This window comes from Papio anubis, chromosome 12, assembly GCF_008728515.1.
Source record: "Papio anubis isolate 15944 chromosome 12, Panubis1.0, whole genome shotgun sequence".
Taxonomy (NCBI): Eukaryota; Metazoa; Chordata; class Mammalia; order Primates; family Cercopithecidae; genus Papio; species Papio anubis.
Genome location: NC_044987.1, coordinates 26292537 through 26314196, shown reverse-complemented (window position 1 = coordinate 26314196; position 21660 = coordinate 26292537). Strand labels below are relative to the sequence as shown.

General features: G+C 40.2%; 1 protein-coding gene across 1 annotated transcript in view; it reads left to right on the top strand.

The window, feature by feature from the left end:
* The window catches only part of CUL5 (cullin 5), a 105211-nt gene that overhangs the window by 27539 nt on the left and 56012 nt on the right, over window positions 1-21660 (top strand). Inside the window, 3 exon segments of the mRNA XM_003910647.5 lie at window positions 13561-13660; window positions 17089-17265; window positions 19914-20055. Coding sequence (XP_003910696.3) covers window positions 13561-13660; window positions 17089-17265; window positions 19914-20055 — 419 coding nt within the window.

Genomic DNA, 21660 nt, shown 5'->3' with positions numbered 1-21660 from the left:
TTCTGTTTACCTATTAAATAGTATTACTAGTTATGCTGAGGGTCTCCAAAACCTCTCCCAGGTATGATGATTTGCTAGGGGGCTCACAGGACCAAACATACAATCATACTCACAGCTATGAGTCATTACAGTGAAAGGATCCAAAGCAAAATCAGCAAAGGGAAAAGGTACATGGGGTGAAGTGCAGGAAAAAACAAGCACAAGCTTCCAAGAAGAGTCTTTTCCCAGGGGAGTCACACAGGACACACTTAATTTTTCCAGCAATGATGGACAGCGTGTGATATGTTGTCTACCAGAGAAGCTTATTGGAGACTTGGTACTCAGGGTTTTTATAGGGGTGGTCACATAGGCAGTCTCTTTCAACATGTACCAAAATCAGTGTAAACCATATTGTTTATATAAACAGTTTAAGTACAGTAAGCCACTGTTATTTCAGGAAAGTTTTATTTAAGTGTAGGAAACTGTTGACCATTCAAATTCTCAGATGCCAGCCAAGGGCTAATGTTACAAGCAGGCATTTCTAGGGGATGCAGTCTCGGGTGCTGGTTTAACTTTTTGCCATTGGCCAGATTGTCTTTACAGCAGAATTATGTCAGCATTCCCCCATGTAGCAGGGCAAGACCAACCTGTAGTATTGGTCTCAGTTGCCTCTAACCCTTTTTTTTTTTTTGAGATGGAGTCTTGATCTGTTGCCCAGGCTGGATTGCAGGGGCGCCATCTTGGCTCACTGCAACTTCTGCCTCCCAGGTTCAAGTGATTCTCGTGCCTCCGCCTCCTGAGTAGCTGGGATTACAAGTGTGCACCACCATGCCCGGCCAATTTTTGTATTTTTAGTAGAGTCAAGGTTTCTCCATGTTGTCCAGGCTAATCTTAAACTCCTGACCTCAGGTGATCTGCCCGCCTTGGCCTCCCAAAGTGCTGGGATTACAGGCATGAGCTACCATGCCTGGCGAGTTATCCCTTTTTAGGGGTCCTGGATTTAGCCAGTTAAACTCCATTAATCATAAAGTTTATCTTAAAAAACCATGTGGCTTTCTCTTTCAGTTCTGTATAGGCCTTTTTTTAACGTGGTCAACTCAGGCACAATTGTCAACTCAGGCACAGTATAACTCAGGGCAGTAAGTTGAAGCGGACCTGAAAACCTTCCAGGATTGAGACAGTGCCATGCTAGGGTACATACACTAACAAATATAATCCCAGAGGGCACATGTAGTTCTCCTAGAAACAAAAAGATTAAAATTGTTAAGATACCCCAAGCAAGATATTAGGTAGTACAGGTTAACAAGGTCCCCCCATGGCCTCCCACCGTGGGACCTTATATTCTGGGGTTCCCAATTCAGTGTAGTTGATTTATAATTCAGTTCAGGCCTTGGTTTCAGATGGACTGCCTGAAGGCAGTTAGTTCCAAACAGGAGGTGTTCTACATGGAAAGTGCAGAAGCTTGAGGCTGTTCCTTGCCATCTCATAGTTGGTGCTGTTAGGTGTGGTTGTAAGTTCACCAGTTTGAATTAAAAGGACTCGTGGCAGCTTGGAAAGGCAACCCTGAGAGATTTCCTTTAGGAAAAGGGGGAAAGCTTTCAGGAATAGTTGTGAGAAGCAAAAATCATTAATCTCCTCCTCCTCCACTGTCCCTTCCCAGATGCTAGGTTTTGTTTTTTCTTCCTTATAAAATCAGTGTATCCCTTTCAGTAATGAAAATTTCGTGTCTTCTCCATCATCCAGATCTGCATGAGGGACAAAAGTTTTTTTACTAAAAACATTTGTATACAACTTAATTAAAAAGACATATGATATTTAGGAAATGGTCAGGATGAAATCCTGAATTTTTAAAACTTTTCAAAATGGGCTTATGTTATCTCCCTTTTGTCCTGATCATGTATCTAGTGGGCAGCCTAGAAAATATCAGTTCCTTTCTGGGGACGGCTGCATTTAGTAACCAGACTGACTTACTAAAGTGTGTGTGTACCAGGAGGGGTGACAGGAAAGAGAAATAGAGTCAGGTTATTAAATCTATTGCTGCAAACTGCAGCCAATCCAGAAAGGCAAACAGAAGTCAGTAGCAGTGAGACATCTCAAGAAGGGGTCAAAATCTAATCTGTAAGAAGTGGGCGAAGGGGCTACACTCTTGTGATGTGCCCTCTCCCAACTACAGCTTTTGGTAGGAACCACCAGTTGGGAATACTGTTAGTCTCCATATCAGATATATAAGACCAATCAGCAGCTTCATCTTGGATAGTCCCATCAGGGAATAAGCCTTTTTCTTTGGGTGTCTGTGAGTGGTTGAGGTGGTGCAGCCAGAATCCATGATGTTTTCATGGTTTCTGGCTCCACAAGAGCATATCTTTTAAGTCTTCAGTAATCTTTGACGGCCAAAGTGGCTTACACCTATAATCCCAGAACTTTGGGAGGCCGAGACAGGATGATCGCTTGAGCCCAGGAGTTCAAGACCAGCCTGGGCAACATAGTGAGACCCTGTCTCTTAAAAAAAAAAAAAATTATCTGGGTGTGGTGGCACACGCCTGTAGTCCCATCTAATTGAGAGCTGAGGTGGGAGGATTGCTTGCGTCTTCAGACAGATTGCTTGCTGCATTGAGGCTGCAGCAAGCTGTGACTGTGCCACTGCACTCCAGGCTGGGTGACAGAGTGAGACCTTGTCTCAAAAAAAAAAAAAAAAAATTGAGGCAAAGTCCTGTTTATTGAGTATATGCCTGCTTTTGGTTCAGCACAGCTCGTGTTGAGGTTGAAATAGCCTGGTAGCAATGTCAGGATTCAGCCTAGCGTCAGATCCAGGTAGTTGAGATCTGTGATTTCAGGATTCCAAAACAGTTAGTGTCTTGTCTTTGGCAGGAGCAAAGCCAAGATATTGCAGGCTCGCAGTCATATTTCAAGTCCAAGTGATCAGCAAGACTATCCGAAGTCCTTTTTACCTTGTCTTAGGATCCAACTTGATCTGCCCAAAAATATGCACATACGGCTGGAAAATCATCAGCTTCTAAGGGTCAGACATCTAATTTTACAAGAATTCAATAACAATGAAAAACTGCATTTAAAATTCCAAAAGTGTATTTCCTTCATCTGGAGATTTCCTTTGTTTTCATGTTGTCTCTTTCCCGGGGCATCAGTAGTTTAAAAAGTCATAGTAAATATCATCCGTTGTGGAAACTTAATTCTGTTCCCAATACTCACAGAGTTTAAATTCTAGTCCCTTCAGCAGAAAAAAGCAAGAAGTTTTGTCTCACTAATTTTTCCTGATTGGGACAATCCCTTTAGTATTTGTGAAATGACTAGTAGCATATTACATCTTATGTCAGTTTTGATTATACATCTAGATGCAGTAGCTACAAAGTACAAAGTCATCTCTTAACCCCCCCCACCACATTTTTCCCTTACTTTAAATTTATTTATTTATTTATTGAGACGGAGTCTTGCTCTGTTTCCCAGGCTGGATTGCAGTGGCACAATCTCAGCTCACTGCAACCTCCAGCTCCCAGGTTCAAGTGATACTCCTGCCTTGCCTCTTGAGTAGCTGGGGCTACAGGTACCCACCACTGCACCAGGCTAATTTTTGTCTTTTTAGTAGAGACGGTTTCACCATGTTGGCCAGGATAGTCTCGAACTCTTGACCTCAAAGTTACCTGACTACCTCGGCCTCCCAAAGTGTTGGGATTACAGGCGTGAGCCACCATGCCTGGCCATCCTTATTCCTTATTTTAAATTTAATCAACCATCTGCAGTAAATTCAGTGTTTATAAGAGTAACATTACAGCTGCTGGGAGATCCTGACTGGCATGCAAGGTGTAGGGAGGGACTGCAGCAGCAGCAGCTAGGCTGAAGAGACAGCTGGAGTGGTTCAGTCTCCCCACTCCTGTTTCTCCCATAGTTTATCTAAAGCTTTGCTCCAGCACTGGGCTCTGATTTTGCTATTATTTTTTTCCTATTTGGAGGAGAGAGCATACAAACTTTTAACATTTTTGGTTCACCCAAACTCACCTTTGGAAACTTTTGGGCCTCTTCCCACCTGGAGGCAAGAAAAAAAAAAAAATCCAACAGAGACATCATCCAGGCTCTGTTTTTTCCTCCCTTCACTTTAGTCAGCATGGCCAGAAACTGCCAGGGGAATGAGGTAGCCAATTCTCCTGGTGTTAGAGCTATCATTTTCAAATTTCATAGGTAATATTTACCTGTCACAAAAGACAGAAACTCAACTGCTGTTTCATACTATGAATGATTTTATAGCCACCAAAGCAGCAAATGTTTGTCATCCTACTGCTGCTTCTCTCTTCACGAGTCCAACTTCTGACACCAGCTGTGTTGGCAATCCCAAGGTCACCCCTAGGCTCAGTGATTGCCGGGAGTAGTCATAGGACTCGCTATGTAGTTGTATTCATGGCTATGATTTATTACAGTGAAGGAAGCAAAGCAAAATCAACAAGGAAATAGTGCATGTGCCAAAGTCCAGGGGAAATGAAATATAAACTTCCAAATGTCTTCTCGCAGAGGAGTCACACAATAAACTTAATTCCTCCAGCAACTGACAGTGACAACACATATAAAATATTGTCTACCAGGGAAGCTAATTAGAGACTCAGCACCCAAACTTTCTACTGGGGGCTGGTCATGTAAGCAACTTATGCCTGGCACATAGCAAAATTCGAGAGTGGCAGAAGAAAAGAAAGTGTTCAACGTAAGTCACACTGTGTAAATAGTTTAGGCACGTAAAACGTTCTCATTAAGGAATGATGGGAATCCTCCCAAAAATCCAGATTGCCACATCCTAGCCAAAGGCCAGCCTTGCACACAGGTGTTTCTTAGGCTAGCAGTCTCAGACACACTATTAAAATGCCGTATCAATGAATTATAGATGTGTAATTGCGTAAGCTGTACACATTGAGCTATTGTAATCATTTTCTCTCTTTATCACTTAAAATGCTCTGATTTCCTAAATGATATAGAACCTTGTTGCATACTATCAATTAACTTATACTTCTGGCCTTTGGGAAATTAAAGTTCAGTAAGAAACAGCTGAGGCATTTTAAAGCTTTATTACATTCATGTATACATATGTTTTTTGTAAATCGTTCAATAGTAAACTATTTTATGAATAATATGTTGGGTGTGGTGGGGTTTTTGGTTGTTATGTTGTTTTTGCCAGTCTGTGTTGATAAGATTTATTATCGAGAATAGTGCTTGTTCTCTGAGTACTCTTGACTTAGAAAAGGAGCATAGGGTGATGGTGTTCCCTATTAAAGTGGACTTCAAAGTAGAAATTGTCAATAACCTTGTACTTGCTAAGTTAGTGACCTCAACACATTGTTTTTCTTTTGTTTGTTTGGTTTTTTTTGAGATGGAGTCTCGCTCTGTCGCCCAGGCTGGAGTACAGTGGCCGGATCTCAGCTCACTGCAAGCTCCGCCTCCCGGGTTCAAGCCATTCTCCTGCCTCAGCCTCCCAAGTAGCTGGGACTACAGGCGCCCGCCATCTCGCCCGGCTAGTTTTTTGTATTTTTTAGTAGAGACGGGGTTTCACTGTGTCAGCCAGGATGGTCTCGATCTCCTGACCTCGTGATCCGCCCGTCTCGGCCTCCCAAAGTGCTGGGATTACAGGCTTGAGCCACCGCGCCCGGCCTAACACATTGCTTTTAAAGATCTTTTGGCCTGGTATGGTGGCTCACACCTGTAATCCCAGCACTTTGGGAAGCCGAGGTGGGTAGATAACCTGTGGTCAGGAGTTCAAGACCAGCCTGGCCAACATGTCTACTAAAAATACAAAAATTACCTGAGTGTAGTGGTGGGCCCCAGTAATCCCAGCTCCTCGGGAGGCTGAGGCAGGAGAATCACTTGGACCTGGGAGGCGGAGGTTGCAGTGAGCCAAGATTGTGCCATTCCACTCCAGCCTGGGAAACAAGAGCAAAACTCCATCTCACAAAAAAAAAAAAAAGTTCTTTCATCTCCTTGGAGTACCTAAAGCAGTTCAATGTATAGTCCTTTTAGGTAAAGGGATTCCTGTTTATCACCAAGACTGACAATAATTAACACCCTTGTAAATTTTAGCCCTATTTAGATAATGTTAATCATTAACATTTAGGTTGCTTATATCTTTCTAAATCTCAGTTACTAAATAATGTATTGATGTTAACGTACATTGACTATCTGAGATTTTCCCCCCTTTTCTCATGATCTATATTCTTTCTCAGTTGAAGTACTCTTGGTATTTTGGGTGGTATAAGAGATTGTTCTGCATATTGTACAATATCACTTTTGTCCTTCTCTTTTTTTCTTTTTTTTTTATTGAGATAGAGTTTCATTCTTGTTGCCCAGGCTGGAGTGCAATGGTACGATCTTGGCTCGCTGCAACCTCTGCCTCCCAGGTTTAAGCAATTCTCCTGTCTCAGCCTCCCAAGTAGCTGGGATTACAGGCATGCGCCACCACACCTGGCAAATTTTTTGTGTTCAGTAGAGATGGAGTTTCGTCATGTTGGTCAGACTGGTCTTGAACTGCCGACCTCAGGTGATCCACCCACCTTGGCCTCCCAAAGTGCTGGGATTACAGGTGTGAGCCACTGCGCCCAGCCTGTCCATGCTTATCAACTCCAGTCATGAACACTCCTTCTGTGTCTTTCTCCCCACCCTGCATTATAAAAACAAAAATTCTCATGTTTCCAGATACCCTTCTAGGGGAATAATACCTTCCTCAATTGAGAACTGCTGCTCTAGATTCATTTACAATTTTAGCCATTTTTAAGTGTACAATTCAGTGGCATTAATTGTATTCACAATGTTACGCAAACATCAACACAGTCCATTCCCCAAACCTCTTCATCATCTGAAACAGAAGCTTTGTACCCATTAAACAATAATTCCTCATTCTTCCTCCCCCCAGCTCCATTTTACTTTCCATCTATGAATTTGCTTATCTAGGTAACTCACATAAATGGAATCATACAGTATTTGTCCTTTTAAAAGACATACTGTTTTTTAATGGGCTTGGTTATTCAGTTCAGGTTTAATGTTATGACTGATATTCCTGCTTTTATTGCTTCTATAACTTTTTATCATGGATCTGATGTTATTGTTTCTTCATTTTTCTTTCTTTGTTTTTATTAATTTTAAAGTTTATTTCATTAGTGGTTGCCTTCATGTTTCTTGCTCTTAGTTAGAAGCATGTGATAGTCCTCCTACCTGGAAACAAAATACATGCCATTTTACCACACCAAGGTCACGCTATTTCCTCTTCTCTTCTGCACAAGGAAGTCAAAAAGTGTGGAATAGTTTTTACTTCTTGCTTCTTTTCCTGTCACTTCTGTCTGCCTCCTTAAGACTTGAGAAGCTTCTATTTCTTCTCTCTCCTATTTCCCAACTCCTAGATTTTTCTAGTATAGTTAAATTTTTAAAAAGATTTACCTTATATCATGTTCCCTTTTAAAAGCACTTTGGGGCTGGGTGTGATGGCTCATGCTTGTAATCCCAACACTTTGGGAGGTCGAGACTGGAGGATTGCTTGAGGCCAGAGTTCGAGACCAGCCTGAGAAACAGCGAGATTCTATCTCTACAAAAAATTAGCCAAGGCTGAGTGTGGTGGCTCATGCCTGTAATCCCAGCACTTTGGGAGGTGAAGGCAGGTGATCACCTGAGGTCAGGAGTTCAATACCACCCTGGTCAACATGGCGAAACCCCATCTTTACTAAAAATACAAAAATTGGCTGGGTGTGGTGTTGCACAACTGTAATCCCAGCTACTTGGCCAGGTGAGGCATGAGAATTGCTTGAACTTGGGAAGCGGAGGTTGCAGTGAGCTGCGATTGTGCCACTGCACTCCAGCCTGGCTGACAGAGTGAGACTCCGTCTCAAAAAAAAAACAAAAATTAGCTAGTCGTCGTGGCACATGCCTGTAGTCCCAGCTACTCAGGAGGCTGAGGCAGAAGGATCCTTGAGCACAGGAGTTTTAAGTTACGATGAGCTGATCATGCCACTGCACTCCAGGCAGGGTGACAGGGAGAGACCCTGTCTCAACAAAGAAAAGTACGTTGAGAACATTCTTCCCTGGTATAGCAATGCAGAGAAGTAACTGGCAATTGAGAAGAGAGAACTGGAGATGATGTACCAAATCCCTTCTAAGTTTGACTCTTCTTTGGATAAGATTTCTAGGGAATTATCTAACTCCACCCCCTTTACCACACCATTCCCTGTTGTCCTATGAGACTCAAGTCCTGTTTGAACCTTTCTGACATATATGCAGAAGAGATTTGAGTACGGCAGGGTTACAAAGGTAGGTTTGTTTCAGGGATGCACAGGTCTCCTCTGATGGGTGACTTTGGCTCCAGACTTCTTCAACAGCCTTACCAGCCTTTCTTAGAACTACGCTGATTCTTACTGTTCAAACTTCCTTTCTTGTCTCCTCTACAGGGATCAGACCTACACCCAGCTTTCTGTAGCCCATTTTCCATTTACCTTCACAGGTGTTCCCTTAGTAAATCTCTTATGTTAATAATCTCATCAGCTTCTTCATCTTTTTTTTTTTTGTTTTTTTCTTTTGTTTTTTTTTGAGACGGAATCTGTCGCCCAGGCTGGAGCGCAGTGGCACGATCTTGGCTCATCGCAACCTCTGCCTCCCGGGCTCAAGCGTTTCTCCTGCCTCAGCTTCCCAAGTATCTGGGATTACAGGCACCCACCACCGTGCTGGTTAAATTTTGTATTTTTAGTAGAGACAGGGTTTCACTGTGTTGTCCAGGCTGGTCGCGAACTCCTGACCTCAGGTTATCTGCTCACCTCAGCCTGCCAAATGCTGGGATTACAGGCGTGAGCCACCATACCCACACCTGGCCTGGTGTGTGTGTGTGTTTTTTTTAAGACAAAGTTTTGCTTTTGTTGCCTAGGTTGGAGTGCAGTGGCGTGATCTCGGCTCACTGCAACCTCCGCCTCCTGGGTTCAAGAGATTCTCCTGCCTCAGCCTCCCAAGTAGCTGGGATTACAGGCACCTGCCGCCACGCCTGGCTAATTTTTTGTATTTTTAGTGGAGATGGCGTTTCATCATGTTTGCCAGGCTGGTCTTGAACTCCTGACCTCAGGTGATCCACCCACCTTGGCCTCCCAAAGTGCTGGGATTACAGGCGTGAGCCACTGCACCAGGCCCCGTCAGCTTCTTAAAAGGCTTCTTAAACTAACACGAGTCAATGTGGAGTGTTTGGCACGTAGTAAGCAGTTAATACATGTTAGTTTTGTTATAGTAAACTAAATAAAAGATGATGGTGACTCTCATTATGGTAATGGGAGGGAAATGTTCATATTAGAGAGACATTTGCATGATGAATATAATAGGACTGTGATTGAATATAAGGGATAAAAGGGGGTTGGGTTGCTCAGCTTCTTTCTTATCACTTATCACTTCGCGTTTCACTTTACAGGGTAGCCACATTGATGTGCTTATAGTTCACTGCAGTTACCATAGTCATCCACAATTCTTTTTTTTTTTTTTTTTTTTTTTTTTTTTTTGAGACAGAGTCTTGCTCTGTTGCCTGGGCTGCAGTGCGGTGGCACAATCTCGGCTCACTGCAACCTCCACCTCCTGGGTTCAAGCAATTCTCATGCCTCAGCCTCCCAGATAGCTGGGACTACAGGTGTGCACCACCACACCAGGCTAATTTTTGTATTTTTTTTTAGTAGAGATGAGGTTTCACCATGTTGTCTAGGCTGGTCCTGAACACCTGGCCTCAAGTGATCCACCAACTTTGGCGTCCCTTAGAGCTGAGATTACAAGCGTGAGCCACTGCACCTGGCCCACAATTCTTTATACTGTCGTTTTTTTCATAAAATATCCTCCCTCTGTACACCTTTGTACACCTCTCTCCTCTTTGTACACCTTTGCCTGGCAAACTACTATTTCTGGAGATTAAGCTCAGGAACCAACTATTCCAGAAAGCCTTTCCTTTTCTTCTCTACCTCTCACTCACCCTTACCCAGTCCCTGAGTTCCTAAACCATCTTTTGTTTATATGCATAAAATAGTTGTAACATACTAAGTTATAGTCAATCAATTTTCTATCAGTTTCTTTTTTTTTTCTTTTTTGAGACAGAGTCTTGCCCTGTTGGCTAGGCTGGAGTGCAGAGGTGCAGTCTTGGCTCACTGCAACCTCTGCTTCCTGGGTTGAAGTGATTCCCTTGCCTCAGCCTCCCAAGTAGCTGGGACTACAGGCGCGCACCATCATGCCTGGCTAACTTTTTATTTTTAGTAGAGATGGGGTTTCACCGTGTTGGCCAGGCTGGTTGCAAACTCCTGGCCTCAAGTGATCTGTGCACCTTGGCCTCCCAAAGTGCTAGGGTTAAAGGCATGAGCCACCACGCCCAGCCTGTGTCTTTAAAAAAAAAATTGTGTTTAGAGGCAGAGCATTACTCTGTCGCTCAGGCTGGAGTGCAGTGGCACAATTGTAGCTCACTGTAACCTTGAACTTCTGAGTTCAGGTGATCTTCCCTCATCAGCCTCCTGAAAAGCTAGGACTACAGGCATGTGCCACCATGCCCAACTAATTATTTTATTTTATTTTTGTATAGATGAGGTCTTGCCATGCAGCCTAGGCTGGTCTCAAACTTCGGGCCTCAAATGATCCTCCTGCCTTGCCCTCCAAGAGTGCTATGATTACAGGCATGAACCAATATGCCCGGCCAGTCTCTTCTTTTAGACTCTAGATTCCTTTAGTCATTAGGTGAGACTGATTAGGTATGCAGGAGTCATTTAATCATTTTGTAATTTATTCTAAGAGTGTTGGGAAACCATTAGAGGATTTAAGTATGGGGTAATATGATGTGACTTGAGTTTTGTAAAGATCACTTTAGCTTCTTGTTTAATAGATTGGAGAGTTTCAAGAGTAGATTTGGTTTCATGTGAGTTCTGGAGCCTGATTTCCTGGCTCCACCATATACTGTGTAATCTTGGATTGTTTTCCTTCAATTTCCCCATCTGTAAAATAAGGATAAAATAGGAGTACTTAAGACTTGCTATGAAGATAAAGTAGGTTAAAAGAACTTAGAATAGTATATGACTGGTGCCTCACGCCTGTAATCTAGCACTTTGGGAGGCCAAGGCAGGTGGATCACCTGAGGTCAGGAGTTTGACACCAGCCTGACCAACATGGTAAAACTCCATCTCTACTAAAAATACAAAAATTAGCCGGTGTCGCATGCCTGTAATCCCAGCTACTTGGGAGGCTGAGGCCCGAGAATCGCTTGAACCCAGTAGGCATAGGTTGCAGTGAGCCAAGATCATGCCATTGCTCTTCAGCCTGGGCATCAAGAGCGAAACTCCATCTCAAAATAAATAAATAAATAAATAAATAAATAGTCAGGTGTTACCTTTTATATTGTTATTTAACAAATATTTGTGTGCTTATAGCATCCTAGGCACTGGACCAGATACCATTATCAAGCTGAATTGAACAAGTGAAAAAAGCATTCAAAGTAATATGGAGACAAAACTTTGGGCTCTAATAATGTCTCTAAAAATTGGAATATAGGCCAAGCCCAGTGGCTCATGCCTATATCCTGGCCCTTTGGGAGGCTGAGGTGGCAGGATTGTTTGAGTTCAGGAGTTTGTGATCAGTCCAGACAACATAGGGAGACCGTGTCTCTACAAAAAATAAAAAATTAGCCAAGCATGGTGGCACACACCTGTGGTCCCAGCTGATTGGGAGGCTGAGGCAGGGTTGAGCCCAGGAGGTTGAGGCTGCGGTGAGCTGTATTCATGCCGCTACACCTCAGACTGGGCAACAGAGACACTATCCCAAAAAAAAAAAAAAAAAAAAAAAGAATAGTTAGATTATAAAACAATTTGATTATTGACATGTTATAATTCTGGAGATGTTTTATTTGGATTTCTTTGACTTTTTTTTATAGTAGAGGCTCCATTATGAATTGAATGAATCACTGGGGAACATTTTTTGAATGAATGATTCTTCAGTGTAACCCTGTCCTTTTGTTGTAAGTTTCTCTGATTTACAGCTTGGTAATTTCACTTACAACTTGGTAATTTTTTTACTTTTTTTTTTTTAATTTTAATTTTTAATTTTTTTTTTTTTTTTTTTTTTTTGAGACACAGTTTCACTCTGTCGCCCAGGCTGGAGTTCAGTGATGCCATCTTGGCTCACTGCAACCTCTGCCTCCCGGGTTCAAGTGATTCTTATGCCTCAGCCTCCCAAGTAGCTGGGATTACAGGTGTGCACCACCATGCCTGGCTAATTTTTGTATTATTAGTAGAGATGGGGGGTTTCACCATGTTGGCCAGGCTGGTCTTGAACTCCTGACCTCAAGTGATCTGCCCACCTCAGCCTCCCCAAGTGCTTGGATTACAGACTTGAGCCACCATACCTGGCCTACAACTAGGTAATTAAGAAATTAATTTTCTGAACATGCTGTACTAGTATTAAATATATTTCTATAATGAAGGACCTTTTTGTAAACTATGTCAGCTTTGTAAGTTCTGAGTTTTTGTATATCAGTTTATGATAACTTTTGTTTTTGTTTTTTTGTTTAAAGGAGAAACAGTAATTGATGTGTTAATGGGTAATACATGGGGAAGCTAGGAGATTTGCTTTATTGTGATTTAAGTGACTAATTCTTTTAAAAAGACAAAATAGGCCCACAATCCCACCATTTTGGGAGGCTAAGGCAGGAGAATTGCTTGAGGATTTGAGTTCAAGCCCAGACCGGGCAACATAGCAAAACCCCATCTCTTATCAAAAATTAAAAAAACTAGACAGGTGCATGCTTGTAGTCCCAGCTACTCAGGAGGCTGAGGTGGGGGGATCCCTTGAGCACAGGAGTTTGAGACTGCAGTGAGCTATGGTTGTGGCACTGCACTCCAGTGTGGGTGACAGAGTATAAAACAAGGCTGGGCATGGTGGCTCACACTTTTAATTCCAGCACTTTGGAGACTGAGGCAGGAGGATCCCTTGAAACCAGGAGTTCAAGACCAGCCTGGACAACATAGCAAGAGTGTGTCTACAAAAAAATTTTTAAAAAATTAGGCATGGTGGCATGCTCCTATAGTCCCAGCTCTTGGGAGCCTGAGGTGGGAGGATCTCCTCAACCCAGGAGGTCAAGGCTGCAGTGAGCCATGATTGTACCACTGCACACTAGCCTGGGCAACAGAGTGAGACCCTGTCTCTAAAAAATAAAAATTAAAAAAATGTTAAAAATAATTAAAATAAAAGAACAAAATAGTATACAACTATTGTGTTAAAGAATTAAAAGGATTTGTAGTTGTTTTTGCACAGGAAAATATTACTAGCAGTTAACTTTGGGCAGTGACATTGGGAGATGGAGACATGCTTTCATAACTAAATTTTATGTGGTAAGTAGCGGAGAATTAAGGAGGAAAACAATGGCAAAAGAAAATAAAAATAGAAACACATGTATATATGAGGCAATTTACAAGCGTGCTTGGTTTATATGAGTGAATTCAGACAATATTAGCTTGCTTCTAATATGGTCCGTGGAAACTGTACTGAAACAGAATTTAATATGTTTTGTTCAGTTCTTGTTTTGTCATTGTTTGTTTACTTACTTTATATTCACAGGGATGTGCATGCAGTCTGTCTTTGGGATGATAAAGGCCCAGCAAAAATTCATCAGGCTTTAAAAGAAGATATTCTTGAGTTTATTAAGCAAGCACAGGCAGTAAGTTCTACGTGCTTATTTTAGACTTGTTTTAAAACTACTCAGATAATATCATATTTTATAATTTTGAAAGTAGAACTTCTTGAAGTAATTTAAAAATATTGCATTGACTTTTGACACATTTGTTAAATAAATTTATTAATGAAATGATCGTCATTAGTAGGATTTTTTTTTCCCATAGTGATACTTCTGTCAAGAGAGCACATATTATATGTAATTAAAAGATGCTATAGCGAATTCAATTTTTTATTTTTTTAGAAGTCCCCACCATCATTATTTTTTGGCTACACATCAGTCCACACAAATCTGTTTTTTTTCTCTCATTACTAATACCTCTTCTCAAGTTGACAGTAATTTCAATTCCAGATCCTTCTCCAGTTGTAAATTCTTTAGACGGTCCTTTGTATTGCTAGTGCCGAGCCAAAATTCAGCACTCTTGTGTTGCTATTATGTATAAATGGCTAATAATATCAAAAGGAAGACAAAGCTTATTTAGGCATTAGATCAGTTATTCAAGAGTTAGTTTTTTGTTTTTGTTTTTTTTTTTTTTGACACCTTGTAATGTTTCAAATCAGCCACAGCCTTTCTTATGAATAAATCCCTTACCTTTTTGAGGAGGACCCTAAGGACATGAGATTATTTTCCTTTCTATAACATGAGGTGTGGGGCAGGGCACAGTAGCTTAGGACTGTAATCCCAGCACTTTGGGAGGCTGAGGCAGGCAAATCGCTTGAGTTCAAGAGTTTGAGACCAGCCTGGGAAATGTAGTGAGACCTCGTCTCTATACAAAATAAAAAATTACTCAAGCGTGATGATGCACACCTGTGGTTGCAGCCACTCTGGAGGCTGAGGCAGGAGAATTGTGTGAGCCCAGAAGGTTGAGGCTGAAAAAGAAAAAAAAAGTCTGATCTGATGGCTAGAAGTCCAGGCTAGAATTTCTTATTCTTTAGTTGGATCATTCCATTAATGTCTTGTACAACATTAGTAAAAGTTGTTTGTTAAATCGTGTTATTACATACTAAAAGGTGCTTAGCAATCGAAAATTAAAAATGAATTTTTTCTATATATGACTTAAGATATTGAAATCAAGTATATGATTGGCATATATTTTAATTTTGCTAGTAGCTACTACCATGATGGAGTAAGACTAATATATTGGATATTACTTAAGAAATTAAGTGTTTTATTGATAATTTCTTGACAAATTTTTTAAATTGTAGTTTTATAGGAAGTTACCTTTTAATGAAAATAAATTCTGTTTTCAAGCACTTAGAAAATTAAATGTTTCAATATCACAATTTAAAACTATTTTCTTAGAACTAATTTAGAGATACAGTTTCTACTTGCATTGGGAAATGTACAATGTTTTCTTTTTATTACTTGATAAAGATAAATTATGTTTATTTCAGATTGATAGAGCTTTATTCTTCAGTGTCTGGAAATAAACTTATAAAGAATTACCTTAGATGTTATTAACAGATGTTAAAAAATATACTGAACACTGGCAAAAAAAAGTAGGGAAGGGTTTCACTGTAACATGACTGAATAAAGTCTGGAAATGTAGACATCAGCAAGAATCCAGGAATGGGATTTAACGCCACTGATTCTGAGCAGTTAATAGGAATAGCAATGCCAGACATGGGTCTTAAAAAGACCCATCTTAAAGAGATTTTTGAACGCTTAAGAATTTTTTTTTTTAATTGTGAATCATTTTACTAGGTAATCTTCAATTGAACGTACCTTGTTAGGAAGGACCAGATCTTCCAAATGGTTGAAAGGCAATATTCCTTGAAATGTTTATAACATTTTTTAAAGAACAAAAAAAGAAAAATAATAAACATAGGTGGAGTCTTTTTTTTTTTTTTAACCTTGATTAATACAACTGTTTTATTTGTTCACAATTCTGTGGCTTAGCAATTTGGGCTGGTCTCAGCTGATTTTTGCCTAAGCTTATTAATGCAGCAGCAGTGAGCTGTTGGACAAGGTGGTCTAAGAAAGCATTGAAACACATACATGGTTTTTGGTGCGGCTTTCTCTTCCCTCTGTGGTTTCTCATTCTCAAGGAAACCAGCCTTTGAGATGAAAGTAGTATCTACAATACCTGTTCATGAATAGGCTGAGAAATCTCACAGTGTTACATCGGTGGTGGTCTGTTGGTCAAAGTAAATCACAGGACCAGCCCAAACTCTAATAGTGGAGAAATAGACTCCACCACCTTTTTTTTTTTTTTTTTTTTTTTTTTTGAGATGGATTCTCGTTCTGTCGCCTAGCGTAATCTTGGCTCACTACAACCTCCGCCTCCCGGATTCAAGTGATTCTCCCGCCTCAGCCTCCCAAGCAGCTGAGATTACAGGCACATGCCACCATGTCTGGCTAATTTTTGTATTTCTAGTAGAGACAGGATTTCACCATGTTGGTCAGGCTGGTCTCGAACTCATGACCTCGTAATCTACCTGCCTCAGCCTCCCAAAGTGCTGGGATTACAGGCACGAGCCACTGTACCTGGCGTGACTCCACCACCTTTTAAAAAATTGAGATATAATTAACATACCATAAAATTTACTCTCTTAAAGGATATGATTCAGTGAGTTGTAGTATATTTCATAAAGTTGTGCAACCATCACCCAATAATCTCAGAATATTTTCATCACCCTAAAAAGAAATCCTATACCTATGAACAGTCACTCCCTTCTCCCAACCCACTAAATCACTGATCTATTGTCCCTATGGATATGTCTATATTTGACGTTTTCTATAATTGGAATAATATGTGGCCTTTTGTGACTAGTTTCTTTCACAATTTTTGTTTCTCTTTATGGCCGAATAATATCTATTGTTTGGATATACCATGTATTGTGGGTTTTTTTGGTTTCTTTTTTTCATTTGTTTAGTTTTTTTTTTTTCTTTTTGAGACAGGGTATTGTTCTGTCACCCAGGCCAGAGTGCAGTGGCAAAACCACAGCTTGCTGTAGCCTCTGAAGCAATCCTCAACCTCCTAAGTAGCTGGGACCACAGGCAAGCACCACCACACCCAGCTAATTTTTTGTTTTATTTGTGGAGATGAGGTCTTGCTGTGTTGCCCAGGTTGGTCTCAAATTCCTGAGCTCAAGCAATCCTCCCGCCTCAGCCTCCCAAAGTGCTGGGACTACAGGTATGAGCCACCATGCCTGGCCGCTATATTGTTTATCCATATTTCAGCTAGTGGATATTTGGGTTGTTTCTACTTTTTATCTATTTTGAATAATGCTGCTGTGAACATTCGTATACAAGTTTTTTTTTGTGAACATGTTTTAATTTCTTTTGGATATAAGAGCTTGTAAAATAATTTAAAAATTAAGTACACTTAAAATTTTGGCATGGATATGTTTTGTTCTTAATTTTTCAGAGCAACTACATTTATTTCAAATTGGTACACCTCTTTTTTTCAGCGAGTACTGAGCCATCAAGATGATACGGCTTTGCTAAAAGCATATATTGTTGAATGGAGAAAGTTCTTTACACAATGTGATATTTTACCAAAACCTTTTTGTCAACTAGAGATTACTTTAATGGGTAAACAGGGCAGCAATAAAAAATCAAATGTGGAAGACAGTATTGTTCGAAAGGTAAGACTGTTTTTCTCATTGTTTTCCTAATATTCTTCAGAAAGAGGGTGATTTGGAAGCATTTGAAAGTAATTTAAACTTGTAAGTGGGTTTTTCTACTTCACATGTAAATTGCTTTTCAGCTCTTATTAGATTTTATTGAATAATACTCTTATTTATGTCTTTAGCTTCAATCTTCTTTCATCTTTTTATGTGGTCTTAAGCTATAGATCTGTGTCTTCAACCATTATCTCCTTTACTTTTCCTTTTTACTTTCTCCTTTTCCTGGTATTATCTTCAGTGTTTTATGTCTCTATTCTTTCTTTATACTCTTTTTTTTTTTTTTTAAGAACTGGAGCATCACTCTGTCGCCTAGGCTGGAGTGTGCAGTGGCGCAATCTCTGCTCACTGCAGCCTCCACCTCCCGGGTTCAAGCAGTTCTCCTGCCTCAGCCTCATGAGTAGCTGGGACTACAGGCATGCGCCACCACACCCGGCTATTTTTTGTATTTTTAGTAGAGACCTGGTTTCACCATGTTGGCCAGGCTGGTCTCGAACTCCTGCCCTCAGGTGATCCGCCTGTCTCGGCCTCCAGAACTGTTGGAATTACAGGCATGAGCCACCACACCCAGCCTATACCCTTACTAGAAATTAAATTACTTTTCTCCTCTCTCAAAAATCTCCTTTTTTTAGGTTACCTTCTGATATCTTTATATTTAATTGTGGCTAAACTGCTATCTTTATAATTTCCCTTTTACTTAATTCTTCTATTATAAGTTCAGTGTGTACTGTGCCTATTTTCTATTCAAAATTTGTGTCAAGTAACCAGTCATGATTTAATGGAAAGAACTCAGTGCTGAATATGAAGGGTCCTAGGTTTCCCTTTCAACTCTTCAAACTCTGTCCTCATTTTCCATGTATCTTTCCACTTGTAAGAATCAAATGGAACCATAGATTTGAAAAGTAAAAAATGCCATTTGAACTTTAGTCAATTTGCTGTTTGCTGTGATGGTTATAGTAACACACTCCGGCATTACAATAGTGTAACCTGGGCATTGTTGCCCCATCCCAGCCTTAAAATTTGCTCTGATGTTGACAGGGATTCTGTAAATTTAGATACCCAGTGGTTCTTCAGTGATAGAAATCACTGCAATATGGGAAATTAGTGCCAAGAAAAAAATAAAAGTGAAAAACACTTCTGGCTGCTATTTAATTTGTAGTCTCATAATCTTGTCCTTTTTTTTGGCCATTCTCTGTTGGTTGTGGGAAGTTTTGACATTCTCTATTGGTTGTGGGAAGCAGCATCCACTTAGTGATTAAGTGTAACAATTCTGGGACCACAGTTTTTGGATTCACATCTCAGTGTTGCCACTGATGAGATGCATAAATGTGGAAAGTTAGCTTTGCTATCTGTACCCCAGGTTTCTCATATCTAAAGGGGGGATAATTATAGTACCCATATCAAGATTATGAGGATTAAATGAGTTATATGCGGACAATACATAGAGCAGTCCCAGGTACAGAATGAGTGTTAGAAAACTGTTAACTCTCATTGTTATTGTTGTTGTTCTTAATGTATCTCCTACATCTGACCAAGTTTCTTGGAGTACTGATATAATCACCAATGTTTATATTACCATTTTTATCATTTAATGGAACATCTAAACAGTAGATTTGCATACTCTTTTATAAGGTCCAGTATCAGATTTTCAGTTGGTCCTTTTTGCATTTTTTATGTGTCTTTACAAACATGTGCATATGTCTGTTTCAGACCACCAATATATCTGAAATTCAACCATGGAACTATAGGAGAATAAACATTTTCCATGTATTATCATAGTTAATTTTTACAACCACTGAAATTTGCACTATTATTTTGACCATTTTACACATAAGAAAGCAGATAAGTAACAGCTGGAATTGAATTCCAGTTATGTTGGATTCTGAAACATTTGTTCTTTATTTACTTTTGTTTTGTTTGAAATGGGGTCTTGCTGTGTTGCCCAGGCTAGAGTGGAATGGTGTGATCTGGCTTGCTGCAGCCTTGCCCTCTTGGACTTAAGTGATCCTCCCACCTCAGCCTCCCAAGTAGCTGGGAGTACAAGCGCATGCCAGCATGCCTAGCAAATTTTTGTATTTTTTGTTGTCATTAAGATGGGTCTTACTGTGTTGCCAAGGCGGCTCTCAAACTCCTGGCCTCAAGTGATCCTCCCACCTTGGCCTCCCAAGGTTTTGGGATTAGACCACACTTAGTCGACCCTTGTTTACCATTATGCTAAATATACTGCTTCCCTGAAGTATTTGAGTGAATGCAACCTAAGTTATTTTGAGATAGGGTCTTACTTTGTCACCCAGGCTGGAGTGCAGTGGCATGGTCTTGGCTCACTGGGATTACAGGTGTACACCACCACGCCTGGCTATTTTTTTTTTTTTTTTTTTTTTGTATTTTTTTTATAGAGACAGGAGTTTGCCCTGTTGCCCAGGCTGGTCTCGAACTCATGGACTCCAGCGATCCACCTGCCTCGGCCTCCCAAATTGCTGGGACTACAGGCATGAGCCACTGCACCTGGCCCAGGCCTATGAATTTGATTTCCTTTTTTAGTGTTTGTACATGATACTTTGTATATTAATAATTGAAAATTGTGTTACAATTTTTTCTTGTTTTCCTAGCTTATGCTTGATACATGGAATGAGTCCATCTTTTCAAATATAAAAAACAGACTCCAAGATAGTGCAATGAAGCTGGTACATGCTGAAAGATTGGGAGAAGCTTTCGATTCTCAGCTGGTTATTGGAGTAAGAGAATCGTATGGTATGTTCTGAACTTTTATGATCATAATTTCTGTTTCATGGAAATTGTAGAACAATTACAGAATAGCACAAAGTTGTGTTTATTAGCATACAAAGTTACATCTACTTTTTGTACTAGATTTTTTTTAAGAGTACACAAATGATATTAATTCTGCTTAAAAGTGTATAAAAATTCATATTAATGTGGTTAATATTTTCTTCATGCCATTAATTTCTTGGCAAGTCTTTTTAGTGAAGTAAACTAGATATATAAATTTGAATGTATAGCTTATAAAAGGTAACTAGTTCATTAAAAGGTTAGGTATTCATGTTTCAGGAAGCAGGTTACTTCCATGAAAAGTAATGAAAAGGAGAGCATGTAGGAGCACATTCCCTCTGACTTCTAATCTGTTTCCTGTTACTTAGAGTATGCCTCTTCCCCATGCTTCATCCTCCTCCTGGAGGCCTGTCTTCATTCCCAGACTAAGTTAAGTTCTGTCATTTAGTGCTTCACAGTTCCTGTGCCTCCTTGGCATAGTACTTTTGTTTAATTGTGTTGTTAGCACTGTGTCTTTAGTGAACATAGAATGCATGGCACAAAATCACTCTAGATAAGTATTTATTGAGTTAATGAACCTATAGAGTTATTTTTGACTGGCTTTTCTTCATTGCCCCCATAATCCTTTAGTTATCAAGCCTTTAGATTTTCATTAGCAGTGCTCCTGAAATGTATTTGTTTTTATTTGAACTGCCACCAGACATTAAACTTTACATGCAGGGTTTTGAAACAATCCTCTTATAATGATCTTATTGCTGTTGTTTAACCCATATGCTGTTCATAAATGTTTAAGCACTATTTTATTGGTATTTTTTCTACTTACCCCTTAAGTGCTACACCATGCTTTTTTTTTTTTTTTTTTTTAAGAGATGGGGTTTTGCTCTGTTGCCCAAGCTGGAGTGCAGTGACGTGATCATGGCTCATTGAACCTCCACCTCTCAGGCTCAAACAGTCCTCCTATCTCAGCCTCCTAAGTAGCTGGGACTGCAGGCATGTACCCCACACCTGGCTAATGTTTTTTTTTTTTTTTTTTTTTTCTTTTTTTGAGACAGAATCTCACTCTGTCACCCAGGTTGAAGTGCAGTGGCATGCTCTCAGCTCACTGCAACCTCCACTTCCTGGGTCCAAGCAGTTTCATACCTCAGCCTCCAGAATAGCTGAGATTACAGGTGTGTGCCATCACGCCCAGCTAATTTTTGTATTTTTAGTAGAGACGGGGTTTCACCATAGTGGCCAGGCTGTTCTTAAACTCCTGACCTCAGGTAATCTGCCCATCTTGGCCTCCCATAGTGCTAGGATTACAAGTGTGAGCCTTTGTGCACGGCCTTAATTTTTCTGTAGACACATGATTTTACTATGTTGCCCAGGACATCTTCACAACCATTTGTAATTTACCATTCTACCTTACCTTCTATTAACCTTGCAATCCACTTAGACAACCTAGTCATATTTTCTTGTGCTTTTCTGCTTCTGAATATTTACTTACCTTACTAATCTCCATTTATGCAAATTCTAGTTGATTCTTTAAGATTCAATTTAAATCCCATTGCTTCTGTGAATGTTTTCTTG